Source organism: Primulina huaijiensis, chromosome 1, assembly GCF_012295235.1.
Source record: "Primulina huaijiensis isolate GDHJ02 chromosome 1, ASM1229523v2, whole genome shotgun sequence".
Lineage (NCBI taxonomy): Eukaryota > Viridiplantae > Streptophyta > Magnoliopsida > Lamiales > Gesneriaceae > Primulina > Primulina huaijiensis.
The window spans coordinates 27040517-27060179 of NC_133306.1; the positions used below are offsets into that span (position 1 = coordinate 27040517).

The 19663-nt window shown below is 34.8% G+C and overlaps 2 protein-coding genes across 4 annotated transcripts; both read left to right on the forward strand.

Annotated features, from left to right (window-relative positions):
• The first annotated feature begins 4914 nt into the window (after positions 1 to 4914).
• LOC140991111 (ADP,ATP carrier protein, mitochondrial-like) lies at positions 4915 to 12673 on the forward strand. Of its 3 annotated transcripts, XM_073461069.1 has the most exons (5): positions 8555 to 8799; positions 8957 to 9026; positions 10739 to 11261; positions 11357 to 11728; positions 12149 to 12673. In XM_073461069.1, the coding sequence occupies exons 3-5, from the start codon at positions 10758 to 10760 to the stop codon at positions 12443 to 12445; spliced, it is 1173 nt and encodes a 390-aa protein (XP_073317170.1). In that variant the 5' UTR covers positions 8555 to 8799; positions 8957 to 9026; positions 10739 to 10757; the 3' UTR covers positions 12446 to 12673. The 3 variants fall into 3 exon arrangements, with proteins under 3 accessions (XP_073317155.1, XP_073317170.1, XP_073317165.1); XM_073461054.1 differs by lacking the exons at positions 8555 to 8799; positions 8957 to 9026 and adding an exon at positions 4915 to 5052; XM_073461064.1 differs by having other exon boundaries at positions 8555 to 9026.
• An 872-nt stretch (positions 12674 to 13545) lies between these two features.
• On the forward strand, positions 13546 to 18699 carry LOC140991129 (cycloeucalenol cycloisomerase-like). Its single transcript, XM_073461079.1, has 8 exons — positions 13546 to 13741; positions 13852 to 13997; positions 14980 to 15063; positions 15274 to 15315; positions 16559 to 16669; positions 16760 to 16951; positions 17263 to 17360; positions 18187 to 18699. Exons 1-8 carry the CDS (start codon positions 13735 to 13737, stop codon positions 18368 to 18370), a joined length of 864 nt encoding a protein of 287 aa, XP_073317180.1. The 5' UTR covers positions 13546 to 13734; the 3' UTR covers positions 18371 to 18699.
• Positions 18700 to 19663: the final 964 nt, after the last annotated feature.

Genomic DNA, 19663 nt, shown 5'->3' on the forward strand with positions numbered 1-19663 from the left:
TTTATTTCCAATTCATAATAACACAATTGATTTGGTTATTATTATGGATTTTTTTCCTTCTATTTATAAGTTAACTTCCTAGTTTTTGTGGCGTAGTGATGAAATTAAAAATAACGACCTATTCAAGATTTGTATTGTTTGTTTTTTTAGAAGTTCGGATTTCACATTTGACACAGGTAAATTTTTATGATAAACATTAGTGCTTGGGGCTTGGGCAGTGATCAAATAGTCGATAGTTCCATGTCATGTTCCTAGTCATCGAGGAAGATTCTATTATACGTATTCCAATGTCTATATTTACTGTAGCCATGTGATACTAGTTTTGATAATATTGTGTTACAAATGGTTTTGCATTTTGTCGTATGCTACCTCGTATATGTCTAAACCAGTTGTGATTAAAATATGTCAATCTATACAATTATTTATCTAAAAATTATATATTATTTTTTTTTAGTTTTACATTGTATGTTGTCTTAAACTAAATATATCAGATTAACCAAATATATACACACACACATATTGTTCTTCTTGTACATTTAATGAAAAATTGTAATTTTAGTCATGTCAGTTGACATATTTTGAGTTTATGTTATGTAATTTGTCAATATTTGGTTTGTATCTAATAACTTAGGATTTGTTTTTTGTTTTATTCATCTTTTTGTCCTGAACCATTAAATTAATTGGATATTACTTATTTAACACCGATGATCTTCTATGTGACTCATGTGACAATAATAAAACTTATATTACATACATTAAAATATATATTAAAAAAATAAAGTGAAATAATTGTTTGCCTCTAATTTTGAAGTAGAAGGAGTCGTTTTGCTTTATTTTTTATTTTTAATATGATGAATTTTAATGTATGTAAAATAACGTTTTTTTCTTCCAAAAAAATTAATAATAACGTTTAAATATTTATAATATTTTCATCAATGCCAAAAACCTATTGATTCCATTTACGGAGATGTGCGATCTTAGGCCATTTCCAATCCATATCTTCTATTTTTCATCCTCTATCCTCCAAAATAGAGATCCATGATCTCTATTTTCAAAAACCTTCTCCAACCCATATCCTCTAAATATTACCAAATACTCTAGTTATTTAATTTATTTCATTTTCAACTCATATCATCTAAATATTACCAAATACTTTCTTTTTTTAATTTATTTCATTTTCGAATACACATACACACACATATAATTAATTAATTTCATAATATATTATGTAACTAAACTAATTAATTCGCTAAACATGACACAACTAAATGTGTATTCGACTCGATATATTTAAAACAATACATTTATTTTTCATCAAATTGCAAACAATACATTTATTTTTTCATCAAATTGCAAACAAGAGAATTTATTTTTTCAAAATGACTATATTGCAATTCTTAAAATATCTATTTTGTAAATATTTCCCACTCCTTTTCAATCCTCTATATGAACAGTGATACTCCATAAATAGAGAATCATGGTTGCATACTCTAAAATGAAGGAAACAAATAGAGCACGGTTGGAGAAGATTTCATTTTCCATAATGGAGGAATCCTCCATTATGGAAGACGGTTTGAGATGCCCTGAGAAAAAGAAAAATTCTCCAACTTGATAATCTTTCAAAAAATTTATGAGGTCGCTTCACATTTTTTTATAACAAAAAACTAAAGGTGGAATATTATATTTCAACAAAAGTTAGGATCATAAAGCCACTCGTTTTTAAATATAAAAAATTGTAATTTTGGTCTTATAAATAATAACTATTATTATTTTTATAAGGTTTGAGATTAATGACATCTACTCTCTCAAGTTGCCAATGAGCATAGCTCAACTCAAACCTAATCGAAGCCCAAACCCTTTAGCCTTATTCTCTGTGCCACCATCTCCCGCTCAACTCTCTTGTGTGATGAACTCGGGAAATATTCTGTTTTCTGGTAAATTTTTCACAATTTTTACTATCCATATTTTGGTTATATGAAAGGTTTTTGCTATAGATTTTTTCTCATCAACCTTGTGTACTTCTGTGATTTGAGTGCAGAAAAAAGTTCAATTTCTTTTTTTACTCGAATTGAAAACAAGATGTAGACGGTCACAGTTGATAATGCTGCATACAATGATTTAGCTATTCGATTATTAAATGAGAATCTCTCTTACAAAAACAACCTTCCTCTTAGTGAGAAATTGTTCCATGTGAGATGTTATGCTCATATCTTGAATCTTTTGGTACAAGATGATTTTTCAGATATCAAAATTTTAATTTCCAATGTGTGTGCAACAAACATATATGACTCAGAGCACCGTATTAATATGTTAAGTGAAATCGCAAAATAATTACAATTATCTTCAAAAAAAACTTATAAAGGATTGTTACACTAGGTGGAATGCGACATATTTCATGTTGTCTACTGCTTTGGATTTCAAAGATATATTTCCATGATATCAACAACGGAATCCTACTTATAACTCTTCGCCAAGTGACAGGATTGGGAGAAGGTACGTGAAGTTTGTCCATTTCTTGAAAAATTTAATGAAGTCACCCACACCATTCAGGTAATGATGAATATTCAACTTGAAACTTGTTCCTTACTAAAATTGTTTATTTTTTGAGAATTTAATATTTACCCACATTATTTCAGGTTCAGAATGCCCGGCTTCGAATTTGTTTCTTCCTAAACTCTATAACATAAAAAGTTGTTCAATAATACAAATGTGGGTGAAAATAATTTTATGACAAATATGACTAAAAAGATAAAGAATAAATTTGATAAATATTAGGGGAAATTGTAACTTGTTGAGTTCTATAGCGGCAATATTAGATCTAAGAAATAAGATGAATTTGATTGAATGGTGCTTTCCAGCTATCTATTATGAAGTTGAGACATTTGAGCATATCGTTACAGTTTGTGAGACATTGTGTAACTTGTATAATGAATATGTTGAGGCTCACAAAATAAATATTAGTGAAAAAGATGTTCAAGGTGATACTAAAAAAGAAAGCTCTAGTGATACAACATTAAGAATGTTGGTAGTGTGGAGCAAGTAAAGTCTGAATCTGAAGTATGATTTGTGGGATAAGTTGTTTTTTGTGAAGGTGATCAAAAATTTGATGCAATGTCATGATGGAAGATGGACAACTTAAAGTTTAAGATTATGTAAAAGATGACGTGTGATGTACTATCAATTCCAATAATTTTCGTGACTTCTGAATCAACTTTCGATGCGGGTGGTAAAGTAATTGACCCATCACACCAATTTGGGAGTAGAGACCGTTCAAATGTTGCTTTCCGTAGAAGATTGGTTGCGTGCCCGTTACCAAATCAAGAGAAAAAAAGTAAATAAATCGATATCTAATTTAATTGTGTATTTATGAATAATGTGTTATATGTATAATTTATTGTGTTATATTAAATTTGATTATTTATGTCTAACATCTTGAATTTTTGTACTTGTATGTAAAAGAAAAATTTGGAGCTTAAAAGAGATTCATTTGATTTAAAGTACTTGACATCAAATATCAAGAACTCTGATAATGTTTGTTGTCATGAAATTGATGAAGTTTATTTGTTTTTTTAAATTCAAATATATTATCTAGATGTTATTGGAGATGATTTTGCAATTCTTTGTTCTAATGATTTTTCTAACGTCCTCTCTACTTTCTCACTAGGCTTATTAAGAAGTTGAAGTGTTGGAAGGGTGAAATTATTGTCATGTTATTTATTGGGTGGTATGTGTATGACGAATATTTGATAATGGATTTATATTTTTATTGTTGTTGTGTTGTGAGATATTTGGTAATGAATTTTATGGTGATGTTATTTATTGTTATTTGGATGTTAGATGTGGTATTTTGAGATGTTCAATAATATAATGAGTTTATATTTTTTTAGTTGTTAGGTTTATGGTTTTATTTATTTACGAATGAATTTACACTTATATGTGTGGTTCTAAATTAGTATAGATATATTTAATTTTTAACAAGCTCAAACTCGACCTCAATTGTATACTTTACGAGCTCTAGTAAGACTTGTTAAACATGATAAACGAGCAATTAACGAACCAAGCTCGAGACCGACTTGATTAACATGATAAACGAGTTTTTAATGAGCTAAAGTTATTCACAAGCTTAATATTTTCAAAACAAGTGGAGCTCAAATCTGATGATAAAAACTCAAACCGAGCTCAAGTCTCTATCAATTTGAACCGAACCGAGCTCAAATTTTATACTTTTGACTCGATTTGAATCGTTTAAATCTCTACCGCTTTCAAATACTTCTTCGTATCTTTTAGGCAAACGGGGATCTATATATTTTATTGTTTTTGTCTTATATACACCTGCAATTTAAAATTTTAATTTATCATGAATGATGTATGAAATCGAGTGGCAAAGTTAGAGGAACATGTGTCATCGCTTCTATTTATCTGTTTTTTTTTAAAAAAATATTAGACGGACACGAAAGCATCGAGAAGCATATGGATGCCCTCCATCAGTCTTCGAAAAATAAAATATAAGCCAAATACGATACTTTAAATTAGACAAAAAATTCTATAATTTTTTTCATTTTCCACCAACGAGAGCCTACTATTAAATAAAAAATCTAGTCTTGAATGGCTGAAATTCGAGTTCGAGTTCAAATATTCAAAAATATGAAATTAACAATTCGAATTATTGATCAAACATTAAATGTATACAAAATGAAATATCGAAATGTACATATATTTAATATAATTATATATTAATAAAATATTAAAGCTCACAGACTGTAAAACAAAATAATTTAGCTCGAGTTTGGTTTGGAAAAACGTTCGAATGTATTTGAGATCAATAACTTCAAATAAACTCGCGAACTTGCCCAGTTCGTTTAATATGATATCGCAGAATAGTGGAAAATGGCTCGGCTTGCACTAAAATAGCAAAATTTGAGGGCCTCCAGTATATTTTCTAAAAATGAGTTCACACTCAAAATAGGAATATATTTCCACGAAAATACTACAAGTCTCTCCTCCTCCTCCTCCTCCTCCTCCCCCCCGCATACCGAGGCGAGTTGAATGCAGGTAACTAAAATTTTCGCTCCAATTTAAATGTAGTATTACTGTACATAATTTATCTCAACTTGTTTATTTTTTTAGGATCAGCTACGTTTTCACTGATTCACGTAGAAATTTATGCTTTGTGGTAGATTGATAATATTAATAATTTTGCTCGCTGTTTTGCTCTGTGAGAGAGTTAATGGCGTGTTTGCGTTTTGATCTTCTGTTGGAAATGAAAATGACTGCGTGCTGTAAAATATCATCAATCGTTCTGGCTAACTCTAGTTTCCATTTTATGGAACTTTGTTTTTTCGTTTGACCTTTTATCTATTTATATTGTTCTTGATTTTATTGCTCTTACATACAAATTATCAAAATTACTGAAGTTTATTTGTTTAAGAAACTAGTTTTAATTTTTTACAAGTCAAGTTGCATTTAAAAATTTTACAATCCATGCAAGTAAAACACTTAGTTACTCTGACTATAATTGGATAAAAGGATTAAAGTTGATTATCTTAAAATAATTAGAGGACTATAATTGTCTTTGGGTAATTAATTATTGGAATAATCTTGACACTCAAATATGTGGACTAGAGTGTTAGAGTAGGTGCCCGACAAGCCAACTTATGGCTAGGGTTTTTATTGACTCTAATGTAAAACAATCTTTATTTTAATAATATTTTACGATTTCATTTGATTATGGCATTATACTTTATCTGTATACCCATGCAAGCTGCATAAATAAAGTCCTTGAATATACAATAGGTACCATGAGGTCTGCGTCGCAACGTAAGATCATGAAACTCATTAGGAAGTGTACCGTATATTCCAAACAGGTTCCTAGTCGAATCAACCGCCTAAAACAAGGATAAAGGTCGCTCGAGCTTGAGACTGGCATCTGTGGTGTAAACGCCATGTTTCATTGGCAAGGACATGGAGATGTCCATTCACACAGATGGGTGATCATGTGATGATGCACTGAACAACCCTCCCTCGGACTGTCCAAGTGGTTCTCATTTATCGAGTGGAATAGTCCGCAGTTATGGTTGTACACCATTAGTCCTTTGACCCGGGACAATGTAGGGGCTATACGTACTAGCATACACTTTGATCTGTTTACCGACTCCATCGAGGGTCATCAGGTGACGAGGTTGGGTGTAGTTTCGAAATACGTATGAGCAAATGCATTGTAGTCGGGGATTCACCGTTCGCTTACGAGTGAAGATATCCCATGTGATCTGATGAGTTAATAGTGCAAGGAGTCTCTGGCCAGAGCAAGAAATGTGTTTTAGGGAAATGTGTTTTCCTAGTTGCACATACCATGCCACTATTAGTACTCAAAGATAAATCACATCGTTATCGAGTTCATATGCAACTCTCGATATACCAATGGTTGCAGATTCGATCGGGATATATGTGTTGAAGGGACCGTACTGTACGCTAACCATGACTAAAGGTTCTTGCAGGCACTATCAGTGATACCTAGGGGATCATGGGGCGATGCTACTAGACGCTCTTACCATGATCCGATGGGTGCAATCAGAAATGAGTTCTGACATTCTTGATCAAGGAGTTGATGAAAAGAATGGGATTAACTAGGGTAAACCCGAATAAGAATAAATGTTATTCTGAATCACATAGAGATGTGAGCCCACGGCTAGCTGTATCCCTGAACCATTGAGGGTCACACAAGTATCGGATTATGTGTTCCTGTTGAGATAGTCAAATTTCAAGGAGTTGGAATTTGGCGACTATAGTTTGATGGAGATCAAACATGAAGCTTATAAAGGAGTTTATGAGCTGATTCCATAGGATGGAAGAAATGGAAGTTAGCATGATTGCCAAATAAGGAAGGAGAGTGGAACTGCCTGTTTTGTGAAGGAGTTCACTAAAACTGGCAGCTGCCCAATATGGTAAGTGAAAATTTTGATCTTCGAAATTTTCAATTTTCATTATATGAACAAGATTTATATCTTTGGTACATCGGCGCTTTCGGATCGTCGATCGGGGGTATAATGAGTTTGGAATCATTTTTTTGTGAATTTGGAATTTACTAATTAAATGATTGTACTAGTAGTGGTGACTACTAACATGCATAAATTCTCATATATGTTCTAGAGGAGTCTAGAATTAAATTAACCAATGAGTTAATTTATAAATTAAATAATGATTATTTAATTTAATTAATGTACATATATATTTTATATGGTGATATAAAATATGTGTATATGATATTATTATATAATGTATTATTAAAAGTTAATAAATACATTATATATTAATTATATGAGAGTTTTATTATAATGAAAATATAGAGTCCTTGTGGGAGAGGGACTCCTAATTAGATTAGGAGTCTCACTCTATAAATACACCATAAGAGGGCATAATTCAAGAGAGATTTTTTTCCATAAAGTTCACAAAATTCTTTCCACGACCACCATAAGGCAATTGGAAGACAATTTGGCAACTAAGAGCAAATTAGATTTGCTTAAATATGGATTAAGAAACCATAATGGTGGTAGAGAATGAATTAAGAAAAAAAAATTCAATAATAGAAAAAGGGCTCTCTCGGCCACTTCATGGTTAAGGGAAAAGAAAACTCCCGGCCAAGACTTAATTGAATTGAAAAGGTTTCGATCAATTTTTTTTCTTCCACTGCCGAGCCGCTTCGTCTCCGGATTTTGGAAATTCGTAGATTACAGTCTCAACGCACAAATTGTTTGGAATTACTAGTGCAATCTAAACAAGGAATTCAGTTTCTGATCGTGGACCTAATTAGGCGATCAAAGAAGAAGAGCCGTTCGTAGGGATTTACAAGAAGGACTATCTCCGCTTAAAAAAAAAACCGGAATAGTTTGGAGTCCAGCGTTAAGAACGCAAAGGTATAATCTTAAACACCCTATGAATGTTTTAAACACACGACGCCCAAGAACAAAATTTTAAACTTCCGCTGCGTCTTGGGTGCGAGAATACCATAACCCAACATAGAGTTGATTAATAGTAATTAGTTAGATGACTGTTTTCTGTTCAAGTATATAAAGAACTACATGGTTCACATCCCTACACAGATATGATAACAAATGAAATATTGCCTTTTGTTATTCTATTATACATCTTTTTTCTTATTGGTTTCGTTTTGCTTATTTCTAATTGGTAATACTCATCGAAACTATGTTTTCAACTCTGCGCTAGTACTTGACCTGTGGTTTCTCTAACTTTGTTACTGTACTGAGATCAGCTCTTACTAGCTTTACTTTTTAATATCTATAATCACCAGTCAACTATTGGAACGTTTTTGTTTCTTGTTTGATTTATGCATGATTGTTTGTATCTATCTTTTAATTTGACGGGTTATGATTATGGGGCGTGACATTCTGCAAGACATCTAAGGTCTTTGATGCCCCTAAAATTGCCACATTTGGGCGGATTCAAGTCCATTTCCGAAATTGGCCTAGCATACTAATGGCCAAGCCTCATTATTAACTAGGGCCTAAAAAGTCCGAGCTCATAGTCTGTTTCAAAATAGGCCGAGCTCAAGAACGTATCAAAGGGGCCAAGCCCATGAAAATGAAGACAGTTAAGGAATACATCTTCGTCAGTTGATAAAAATCCTGATAAATATGAGATCTGATCGAATCTCATCGCGATAAGGCGAGAGTAGCCGCCATGGTTAGGGAGTCCTACCATATCATGTTTCCTATTCTAATCTAGCAAGAATCCTACTCCAACAAGATAACTAGCCTCTCATGCTTCTATAAATACCAGATAATGGTCACGGTTTTACATCATCCACACTCTCTCGCTCACTCTACACTAATATATCGCACTTTACTCTTTGCATTCATAATCAGATTACTGACTTAAGCATCGGAGAGGCCAAGCCGGAAACATCTCCGGAGCCCTTTTATCCCTATTTTTGTATGTGCAGACCTCTCAGCACCGACCTGACCCCCAAAGCTTGGAAGATTTGAAGGCCCGCTCATCAGACAGAATCCAAGGTAAAATTTTGGTATCATCAATTGGAGTCGCCTATGCTAAATTTGAAAAGAAATAAATAATATGATAAATCAAAGAGAACATAAGAAAATGATTCGAGGTCAAAAGAACCCTAGGAATGAAAATCAATGATGATGAGCACTACAAAGAAAAAAAACCATGAAGAACAACATTGGTGGATGCATAAATCAACCAAACGGCCTTATGACTCTCAATATCACGCAACTTGTTTTACTAATGTTTGGGCAACTTCTGGCCTTCTTCGGAATAGCTCCTGGTTTTACTTCAAAAATCTTTTGGTTTTCCACGGAAGAGTCCTTGGTCTTCCCAAAAAGAGTTTCTGGTCTTCCGCGAAAGAGCCCCTGGTCTTCACCGGAATAGTTTATAGTCTTCATGGGAAGAACTCATCCTGGTCTTCTTCGGAATAGCTCTTGTTTTTCCTTCGAACAGCTTCTGATCTTCATGGAAGAGACCCTGGTCTTCCTCAAAAGAGTTTCTGGTCTTCTCCGGAAGAGCCCTTATTCTTCCCAAAAAATTTCCGGTCTTCCCCGGAATAGTTTCTAGTCTTCATGGGTAGAGCTCATCCTTGTTTTCTTCGAAATTGCTCCTGGATTTCCTCCGAACTGTTTCTGATCTTCCATGGAAGAGCCTCTAGTCTTTCCCGAAAGAGTTTCTGGTTTTCCACGGAAGAGCCCTTGTTCTTCCCCAAAAAAGTTTCCAGTCTTCCACGAAAGAGCCCATGTTCTTCCCCGAAATAGTTTATAGTCTTCATGGGAAGAGTTCATCCTTGTCTTCTTCGGAATAGTTCCTGGTTTTCCTCCGAACAGATTCTGACTCTTCCCCGAAAAAATTTCTGATCTTCCACGAAAGAGCCCTTATTCTTCCCCAAAATAGTTCCGGTCTTCCACGGAAGAGCCCCTGGTCTTCCTAGGAATAGTTTCTAGTCTTCATGGGATGAGTTCATCCTGGTCTTCTTCGGAATAGCTCAGGGTTTTCCTCAGAACAACTTCTAAACTTCCACGGAAGAGCCCCTTGTCTTCCCCGAAAGAGTTTATGGTCTCGTACGGAAGAGCCCCTGGTCTTCCCCGGAATAGTTTCTAGTTTTCATGGGAAGAGCTCATCCGGGTCTTCCTCGGAAGAGCTTATGGTTTTCCTTCGAACGGCTTCTGGTCTTCCACGAAAGTGCCTCAGATCTTTCTCTAAAGAGTTTTTTGTAATGACCATGGGCTATCTCGATTTTGGGATCCCTTTTAGAGCCTTTTCCCTCACTGGCTTTCTACATGCGCCATTACTCGTAGCATTATCCCACTCCTGACAGTGGTTTCTTTCGCCTCCCCAAGTCTCGAACCTAATACCTCCAGGATAAGTACTTAGATTTGGTAGATGCACCTTTTCATGGCACTTCTTTGATATTGGTCCTCCTGGGGTAGAGGTTTTAGCTCACATTTTTATATTTTTCATCAGTTTGCTGAGGGAATGCTTCATGTATATGAGGTGTGATCACACTTTCATTTTACATCATGGATGGTTCTCTGGATGCAAGTCATGTGTATTATCTTCCCTGTATCTAATGAAGAATTCTTGAACTATTTTGATATATATTCTACAACTCTAAGAAAATAATGTCCTTGTCAATGGCATGCCTCATATATGTTCAGTCATTTAGTATGTTTTATTTTATATGTTGGTGACCACAAATTGTGTGTACCTGCAGGACTTTGTTTTAAAGTGAAATGGCAGATCAACATAGATATCCAACTATTTCTCAGAAGATATTTAACCAGATATATATTAGTTCCAGTTTGTCTCAGGACGTTCAAACTCGCTATGGGGAGTTCGAACGACCTTCTGTGTATAAGAGGCAATTTTCTTTTGGCAATTATACCAGCGCAGGATTACAGTATCCTATGACTTGCCAAGCCACCCGAAATCTGTCAGTGATTCCTTCCAATGCTTCACCTGTGTTTGTTCAGGCTCCTTCCGAAAAAGGCCTCACTGGCTTTGCTATTGACTTTCTAATGGGTGGAGTTTCAGCTGCTGTGTCTAAAACTGCTGCCGCCCCTATTGAGCGTGTGAAGCTTTTGATCCAGAACCAGGGTGAAATGATTAGGTCAGGCAGGCTCTCCGAACCATACAAGGGAATTGGAGATTGTTTCAAGAGAACGATACAGGATGAAGGCATTGTATCATTATGGAGAGGAAACACTGCCAATGTTATTCGTTACTTTCCTACTCAGGTGTACCTAATCTCTTCCACCTGTTGGAATGAATATACATGGCTCTTTGATTACCCTCAACCTGCTTTATAAATTTTTGTGTTTACTTGTTTCAGGCCTTGAACTTTGCATTCAAGGACTACTTTAAGAGGCTCTTCAACTTCAAGAAAGACAGTGATGGCTACTGGATATGGTTTGCTGGCAATCTTGCATCTGGTGGTGCTGCCGGAGCTTCATCACTGCTTTTTGTCTATTCCTTGGATTTTGCCCGTACACGTCTTGCTAATGATTCCAAGGCTGCCAAGAAAGGAGGTGAAAGGCAATTCAATGGATTGATTGATGTTTACCGGAAGACTTTGAAATCTGATGGAATTGCTGGTCTTTACCGTGGTTTCAACATCTCATGTGTTGGCATTATTGTGTACCGTGGCTTGTACTTTGGAATGTACGATTCTCTGAAGCCTGTTGTCCTGACTGGATCTCTGCAGGTTAGCATGCCATGTGGCTGTTGCTAGTTATTGTTTTGGTAAAAGTTATTCTACGAATCTTTTTCATTCTTGGCATATGCATCACATGTACTGTGTGTTTGTCACAGTAATTACAGCAACCCGACTTCTGTAGGATATGGGTTATAAATTATAATATTACGGCGTGACCGCGTGAGTTAAAATGCACGAGTCAGAATATTTTCTATATATGACTATATCACATATTTGGCATCCCGTAGTAGCTAGTCTTTGGTGTGAGAAAAAACTAGTTGCTGATAATATAAATAAATAGATTTAGTATAGAGGGTAGATTGTCAATATATGTTATCATTGGTAGGTTTGTGGGCTTTGTTAAATAGAGTTTCTCATTTACTTTGATATCTTTAGTGGCTGAGATTTCCTGTTTTTGTGCAATTACAGGATAGTTTCTTCGCCAGTTTTGCCCTCGGTTGGTTTATCACAAACGGTGCTGGTCTCGCCTCTTATCCTATTGACACAGTTCGAAGAAGAATGATGATGACGTCTGGTGAGGTGGTGAAGTACAAGAGCTCTATGGATGCATTCACCCAGATCCTTAAAAACGAGGGTGCTAAATCTTTGTTCAAGGGTGCTGGTACAAACATCCTTCGTGCCATTGCCGGTGCTGGTGTGCTTGCTGGGTACGATAAGCTTCAGGTGATTGTTTTCGGAAAGAAATATGGCTCCGGTGGAGCGTAATGTCACCTCTTTCTTTTACCGTGGATGGGGATGAAAATTTTTCGTCAGATTGAGAATACATTCAATTGAGTGAATAATTTTATAGTGGGTTTTGAACCCGAACTTGTACTCGGTTTTTCCCCAGGGAGGGTGTTACAATGTGAGAGGTGATGAATTTCATTGGTGGATCATGAGATTTTATTATGACAATAACTAATATGTTTTATCAAATAATTAAATGGTCCTTGTGCGTGGTATGCCCCTTTTATCCCATCTACTGATTGAAAAAATCGAGTGGCTTTTGTTTTGTGTGGGGAAATTGGACCACACAGAAAAATCGATGCATGTGTATTGATAGAGCGATAAACATGATATTTTAGGGGATGGTTATTTAAATGATGGAATGAGTGCCACGAACAAGGTCATGCAAGCGCTTTCAAAAACATCCATCAAGATTCAATGCATTCTGTATTTAAAATTTATATTTTCATTAATTTACTTGAAATAATCCATTTTTTTGGAAGTTCTACAACAATCCAATACACACATTAATAACTTACAATGATCCTATTAAATACAAGATTGTGCTGGAATGGTTAGTTAAAGCTTGTGAGGTTCTTGAAAGTTGTGAAACAACAATCTCCAGATTGGACGTTGTAAAACCAACTCTCTTTATGTGGTATGAGATTTTACTAACATTGTTTTTCGTGCTTCTACAACATTGATTCTTAACTAAATCTTCGTGTTGAGCCAATTTTTTTTTTTTTTTTTTTGAAATATAATACAGTTTTTTCTCCCTCTTTTAATAATGTTTCTCATTGTATTAACTCAACGTGTTCTTATAACTCATCGTAATTTTATTTAGAAGGATGATCTTTTTATATGGTTACGCGATAAAGTTTTTGCTTTTAGTTTATCTTGTAAAATAATATATGCATTTAGTTCTAAAAAGAAAAATCACAAGTAACACTATAATTCATCAATTATTATAAAACTTTTTTAAACAAATTTTTTTGGTTGCAGTAAAAGGGTCGGGCAAAAAAAGCGGACCAACAAGCCCGACCCGTTTTACCGTCCAGCCAATGCTCATTTCCAATTTCAGTTCTTCGTCCTTTTAATGAGTCAATGTTTCTCCTACATTTCATTCTTATTATGGTGGTTCAGTTCTTGTATATCTCCCGTGTCCAGCCGTAAAGAAACAATCTTCGATACAAAGTTTTTTTTCTTGTTTATTTTTAGCACCTAATTAGCAATCCAGTGCGAAATAGTACCGAGCCTCTTTGAATCTGCATCCAATTATCGGAAACAAAATGGGAGGTGATGTGCCATTGTAACCGAATACAGTCTTTTTTAAGCTTTATATCTGGGCAAACCAAAAGTTCGTGTTTTTAATTCACCGAACTTAATTATTTGGGTAAAATTTACAGGTGCTGAAGTGGATGTTTGCTCAAGTTCAAATCTTTGGTTGGCTCAAGACCCCAGCAAGAGATGGGGTGAAGTATTTTTCCTTCTCTACACTCCTTTCTGGCTCACTCTTTGTCTTGGCATTGTTGTACCCTACAAACTTTATGAGGTAACTTGGATCTTGGCTTACATGCGAGTAAAGTTAATAAATCTGTTGTTTTTGTCCATTTCTAAGTAAAATTGTTGCTGATCTATTAGGTGACTTAGTTTTAACACTGATTACTCTACAATGTGGATTCAACTATTGTGTCCGAGGAAAATAAGAATTATTCTTGTATGGATCCGAAATAAATATTCGAGGGAACTATTTTGGGGACTGGATTTGGTAATGTTGGATCGATTTAAGTGTTGCAATCAATTTTAGGATTTCAAGATTATGTAATGGACTTGTTCTTGAAAAGTCACCTTAACACTAAGTTATGTAACAATGACAAAGCTTGATCTACTCATGGCTTGTTCATTGTACATTGACCACTGGTATCAGCTACTTATTCGATTGCTTTTCGTTGGTTAAATATTTTGGATGTTGGAACTGCAAGCAGTTCACTTTGCATGATCTATTCATTCCTTTGAATTTCACGTTTTGGATCTATAAATTATAGTTCAACCTAATAGATTTAAAAGGAATATCATTGTTCATTGTTAAGTTAAAATGTATGCTTCTTCTTATTTCTTATACTATTTTTGTTGATCAAGAGTTATCCCTCTGTGGAAGTTCTTTCCTTGTTAATTTTGCGTAACTTTTAGGAGTGTTGCATGATGTATAACAACTTGATCTGGCGATCCTCTCTGTATATGCTATATATGCTCTGTTACAGATTGATAGACCAATATTCATCCATGCATGATTCAGTCAATTAAATGATTGCCCATGCAATTTCTGTGGTTACATTTGGTTGAAATCCATGGTCTACAAATTATTTTCCTAGGATTGTTTTAATTGGATTTAAAGCAGTAAGCTGATTATGTAGTCTTGTTGCTCTTTAACTATTTTCTTGATGCTTATGATCTTTAGTTTGTGTACTGGTGGTCACTAGAGCTAGCGATCTCGGATATACAATTTGTATCAACACTCCTATTCTTTTTTTCAGAATTTCACCGAGTGGGAATACCTATTTCTTGGACTTGTTTCAGCACTCCCTGCTCTCATTATACCAATGATTCTCGTTGGGAAGGTAAATAGAAGATCGACCCCCTGTGATTAAATCAATTTATTTTGATTACATGGAATTGTTTTAACTCGAGGGTTGAAATGCCATTAGTGCTGAAAGATCATTTTACCTGGTCCATTGGCAGGACAAATTCTTTTCGTAAAAACAGGGAATTTAGCTGCTTTTTTAAATAGTTAATGAGTGAAACATTTTGTTTTTCTTCAATTCTTCCAGGCTGATAGCAGTTTATGCTGGAAAGATCGCTATTGGGTAAAAGTAAGCATTACTTTTTTGCGAGTTTCAATTTTTTCTCCATTACACTCTTGTGAAGTTCTGAATCGTTATCTTTGTATTATATTGTCACCCATTCCATATAAATACCAGTGAGACAAGGTAATAGAATTGCTAATAGATTTCATGCTATTTATAAGTAGAGAACATCAAGTTCCAATTTGATCTATGGAAAGGACTAGCAGGGATGCAATTTATAATTAGAGAGTATCCTACTTATATTAAATGCTTCATTGTTCTCAAGCATGATTCAAACCACAGACCAACACAGTTCTGTGCCTGCTATTGGTCAACGTTTTCTCTTCTCTCTGTCTCATGGGGGCATTTCTTCTCTCGAGTCAACGTGAGGCGACTTTTTATGACTTTCTTCTCATATTTCTGGCTAAATTTACCTTTTCTTAGTCGATATAATCAAGGGTTAAAAGAACGTCAACATACATGAGCATCGCCAATATTCATTATACATCATAATTCACTCAAAAGGTGCCTAATTAAACAAGATATGACTATAATTTTTCATAAAATGACGATGCAATTCACACTCAGCCCCATTTTTTATTAAGTGAATGAAATTATGGAATTAGATCTCGATTTATGAATCTGATCTGGATGAAGTGTAAAGCCTGTGTTTCAAGCTCTTTCACAAGTTTTTCCCCCTTTCTATTGAAGGTTTCTTGTGAACAAACTATTGCTGTGCTAAAAAAGAAACCTCGTGAATTTCTTATACTAGCTTCGTAACCCATGTGTTTGTTTGATATTATCTGGTCAGACTCGTGGTGCGCAAAATAGTTGTTCCCTGTGTTGGTAACTTGATTAGATCAAAACTTAAAAGAGAATGATAAAAGATAAAATTCTAATAGAATTTTGCATGAAAAGAATTTTGTTTCAGGGGATGTAATTGATATATACCAAAATAATCAAGTTCATTTTTGAAATCCATCTAACATAGATAAATCAATTTGATTTTTTGGTAAAATCTAAATAATTGACCAAAGAGACCAGTCTGGCTTTCTGATTCAATATATAGTGAGTACAAATTGGGCAGGACCTTTTGAATCGCTTGCTGCCATGCAGCTTGTACAATTCGACAAATTAGTCTTTGATCGTTTTGGCCAAGTTTTATTGCAATCATTTTAATGGTTGTTTGGCCTCTCCCTACCAATTCTGATATCAATGATTGTTTAAGCTATTTTCGTTGCTAAAACAGCAAATCTTTTTGTTCTGCCAGGCTAATCTCTGGGTCATACTTTTCAGTTATGTCGGAAATTATTTTTGGACCCACTATTTTTTCACTGTTCTGGGCGCCTCATATACGTTCCCCTCGTGGAAAATGAACAACGTGAGCCAACACCACCAAGTTTATGTTTTCAATTTTCATTGTTTTGTGGTTATTTACTTATTCAGAATTGTTTATAATTAACCTATGCAGGTACCTCACACCACTTTCCTTCTCACACATGTATGCTTCTTGTTCTACCACGTGTCATCAAATATGACACTTCGTAGAATCCAGCATTCAATTGCTCACTTGCCCGAGAAAACACAGTCTCTTTTCAAAGCAGCCTGGATTCTGGCTCTTTCATACTTTATAGCATATCTGGAGACTGTAGCTATTTCCAATGTGAGTGGATTACATGAATTGCAAATATATATCCTTTTTTCATTGGCCAAAAATGTTGATGTTGTGTTCGTGTGTGTGGGTCCATCGGGGGGAATCATCCCCTCTTACACAATTTTTTTTGAACATTTATTTCAATTTTCCCTAAAACTGCTATGTTCATCCTCCCACGCACCATTAAATAATTTTGTTCAGTTTTCCTACCTCGTCCCTTATACCACTCTGTCGGTGTTCATTTGCTGCCTGATATTTTATTAATTGTAATTTGTGGCGATACACCTGTTAATTTTAACATCCTGCTTTGATGCATGCAGTTTCCATATTACACATTTGTGGACCGATCATCCATGTACAAAGTTGGTTCCTTGTTTTATGCAATATATTTTTTTGTCAGCTTCCCTATGTTTTTGAGGTAAAATTTTTATTCAAGATCTCTCTCTCTCTCTCTCTCTCTCTCTCTCTGTGTGTGTGTGTGTGTGTGTGTGTGTGACATTTTGGTATTGAACAGAAGGTGAGGTACAGGGGACAAAAACCAAAGGAACTAGTTAGGTGTATGTGTGAAATAACTTTATGGAATAGTCATGTTTGTTGAAAATGGAATGGTGACAAGAATAATTTAGGAACCAAATGATGTGACTCAAACATTAAGTCCACGAGCCGCCACCTTCAAAAGAATAAAATTGAAGATTGCCAGAGAATTATATATTGATATCTTATGACTCCTATTAGCATTTTTACACTTGAGCTCCAGTGAATAATAGTACGTCACCAGAATCAAGTTGTATTAGAAGACCATGAACTTTTTGACTGTCCCAACTGTCTACTGCCGTATTTTGTGGTTCTTCTAGTAATCTTGAATTAAAAAATAAAATTATTTTGTAACACGAGTTTGAGCTTTTGGGAAGAGTGACTTGTTATCAGAGCTAGCAAGTCACATGTTCAATATCTTTGCTTAGCATTTGTTAACTAGTTACGTGTCTTAGTAATATCCCGATGTTTGCAGCTATAATAGGAGACACGATAAAGTATAAAACAAACAATTATTATCTCATCTTCCATGAAGTCAAACTTTTGTGAAAAGGGTTTCCAACACTTTCTTAGAATCCGTAACTGTAAAAACGAATCACTGTTGCTGTCTCATACATAATTCTATTACTTACTGGTGAAGATGAGGGATTTGAAATCTTATTGTTTTTAACCTCTACTTTTCTTCTAATGGGAGCCTATGTGATGAGCAGAATCGACGAGAAACCTGGTGATCGATGGGATTTGCCTCGTGTAGCCATAGATGCTTTAGGTGCTGCAATGCTTGTCACCATCATACTCGACTTGTGGCGTATATTTCTGGGACCAATAGTGTCAATTCCAGATTCCAAACAATGCTCTCAACCTGGATTGCCTTGGTTTCCTGTAAACGTCTAGGCCGTGTTATTTTTTTCACAATGCGTGGGCCTACTACTTCTCCAGTTGCGGTACCAACACGAGCTCTTTCTCCTCGTAGCTCGATTCGGAGATCCTTTGTATCAGACTTATTGTAACTTTATCAAGTTAAAGAGTCTGGTATTTTTTTTTCACAATGCATGGGCCTACTACTTCTCCAGTTGCGGTACCAACACGAGCTCTTTCTCCTCGTAGCTCGATTAGGAGATCCTTTGTATCAGACTTATTGTAACTTTATCAAGTTAAAGAGTCTGGTATTTTGTACTAACCATTTGTACTTTTTTTCCCCTCTCAAACGAGAACCTGAATCCAAAATTNTAAAATTTCAAGAGGGAAAGGTCCTCTTGATGATTAACTTGCATGAGAAAAGGAGACTTGAGAGTTCAGCATTCACATCTAAAATATTAAAGCTAGCTGAGCCTGAGCTCCTTTTTTCAAGGAAGTTGGAAACAAAACAAACTTGTTTGGTGTCTGATTGGATTGTTCAAGAATTTCGGCCGTTTGAACCATTAATTACAATATTCTAACATGGAGAATAAAATGTATATGACCCACACTTCCCTGATCTGATCAACTCCTAAAATCAGATTTCCGTGTATTGTTTTATAATTGGTATTCATTTTTGATAGATGAAAAAAATTATTTTATTAATGTCTGCTTGCCTGCCATTCAATGAGCAGATCATAACGCTGAAAGCTATGAATTACATTTTGGATGACACCAAATCATTATCACTAGACTAGAAGCGAAGCACACCGACTTGTTAATTAGATCAGAAGGAAGAAAATAAACATAACATTACCATATCTTTCACATACAATAAATTTTTCCACGCGCTTACAATAACAAATTCCAGGCATTTATTAGCTATATGTATATTAATTATTTTAGGATAGGATACATTATTTACCTACTCCCTTGCCCCTAAACTAAAACACACAAACATTTTTTTTAATTAACGAGTTAATAATAATAATTAAATCTAACTATCTCATCAATATTATTTTGAATGTCGTCACTATGGATATATCTTCTCAGATAGTGGGAGAAAATAATTATAACTTCTGATCATTGTCATTTTTTGGTTCTAATTATATATATTGATGGTAAACTTCTCACAAACCAAAGAAACGTGCCAGGACTTGAAGGTGTGGGAAAGCACTCAATTTCAAATTTGGATGTTTAGTTGACTGGAAGATACATATTATAATAATATTTAAACATAGCCATTAGCCAGCCTGTTTTATTTTTCATAAATAAATCAAGTCAGTTTCA

Excerpts from the sequence above, each read along its gene's own strand:
- LOC140991129 (XM_073461079.1), top strand. Across the intron at positions 13,998-14,979 it reads TACCCTACAAACTTTATGAG|AATTTCACCGAGTGGGAATA; the intron begins GTAACTTGGATC and ends TCTTTTTTTCAG. Across the intron at positions 16,952-17,262 it reads AGACTGTAGCTATTTCCAAT|TTTCCATATTACACATTTGT; the intron begins GTGAGTGGATTA and ends TGATGCATGCAG.
- LOC140991111 (XM_073461054.1), top strand. The coding sequence starts at position 10,758 with ATGGCAGATCAACATAGATATCCAACTATTTCTCAGAAGATATTTAAC. Across the intron at positions 11,262-11,356 it reads TTCGTTACTTTCCTACTCAG|GCCTTGAACTTTGCATTCAA; the intron begins GTGTACCTAATC and ends TACTTGTTTCAG. Across the intron at positions 11,729-12,148 it reads TCCTGACTGGATCTCTGCAG|GATAGTTTCTTCGCCAGTTT; the intron begins GTTAGCATGCCA and ends GTGCAATTACAG.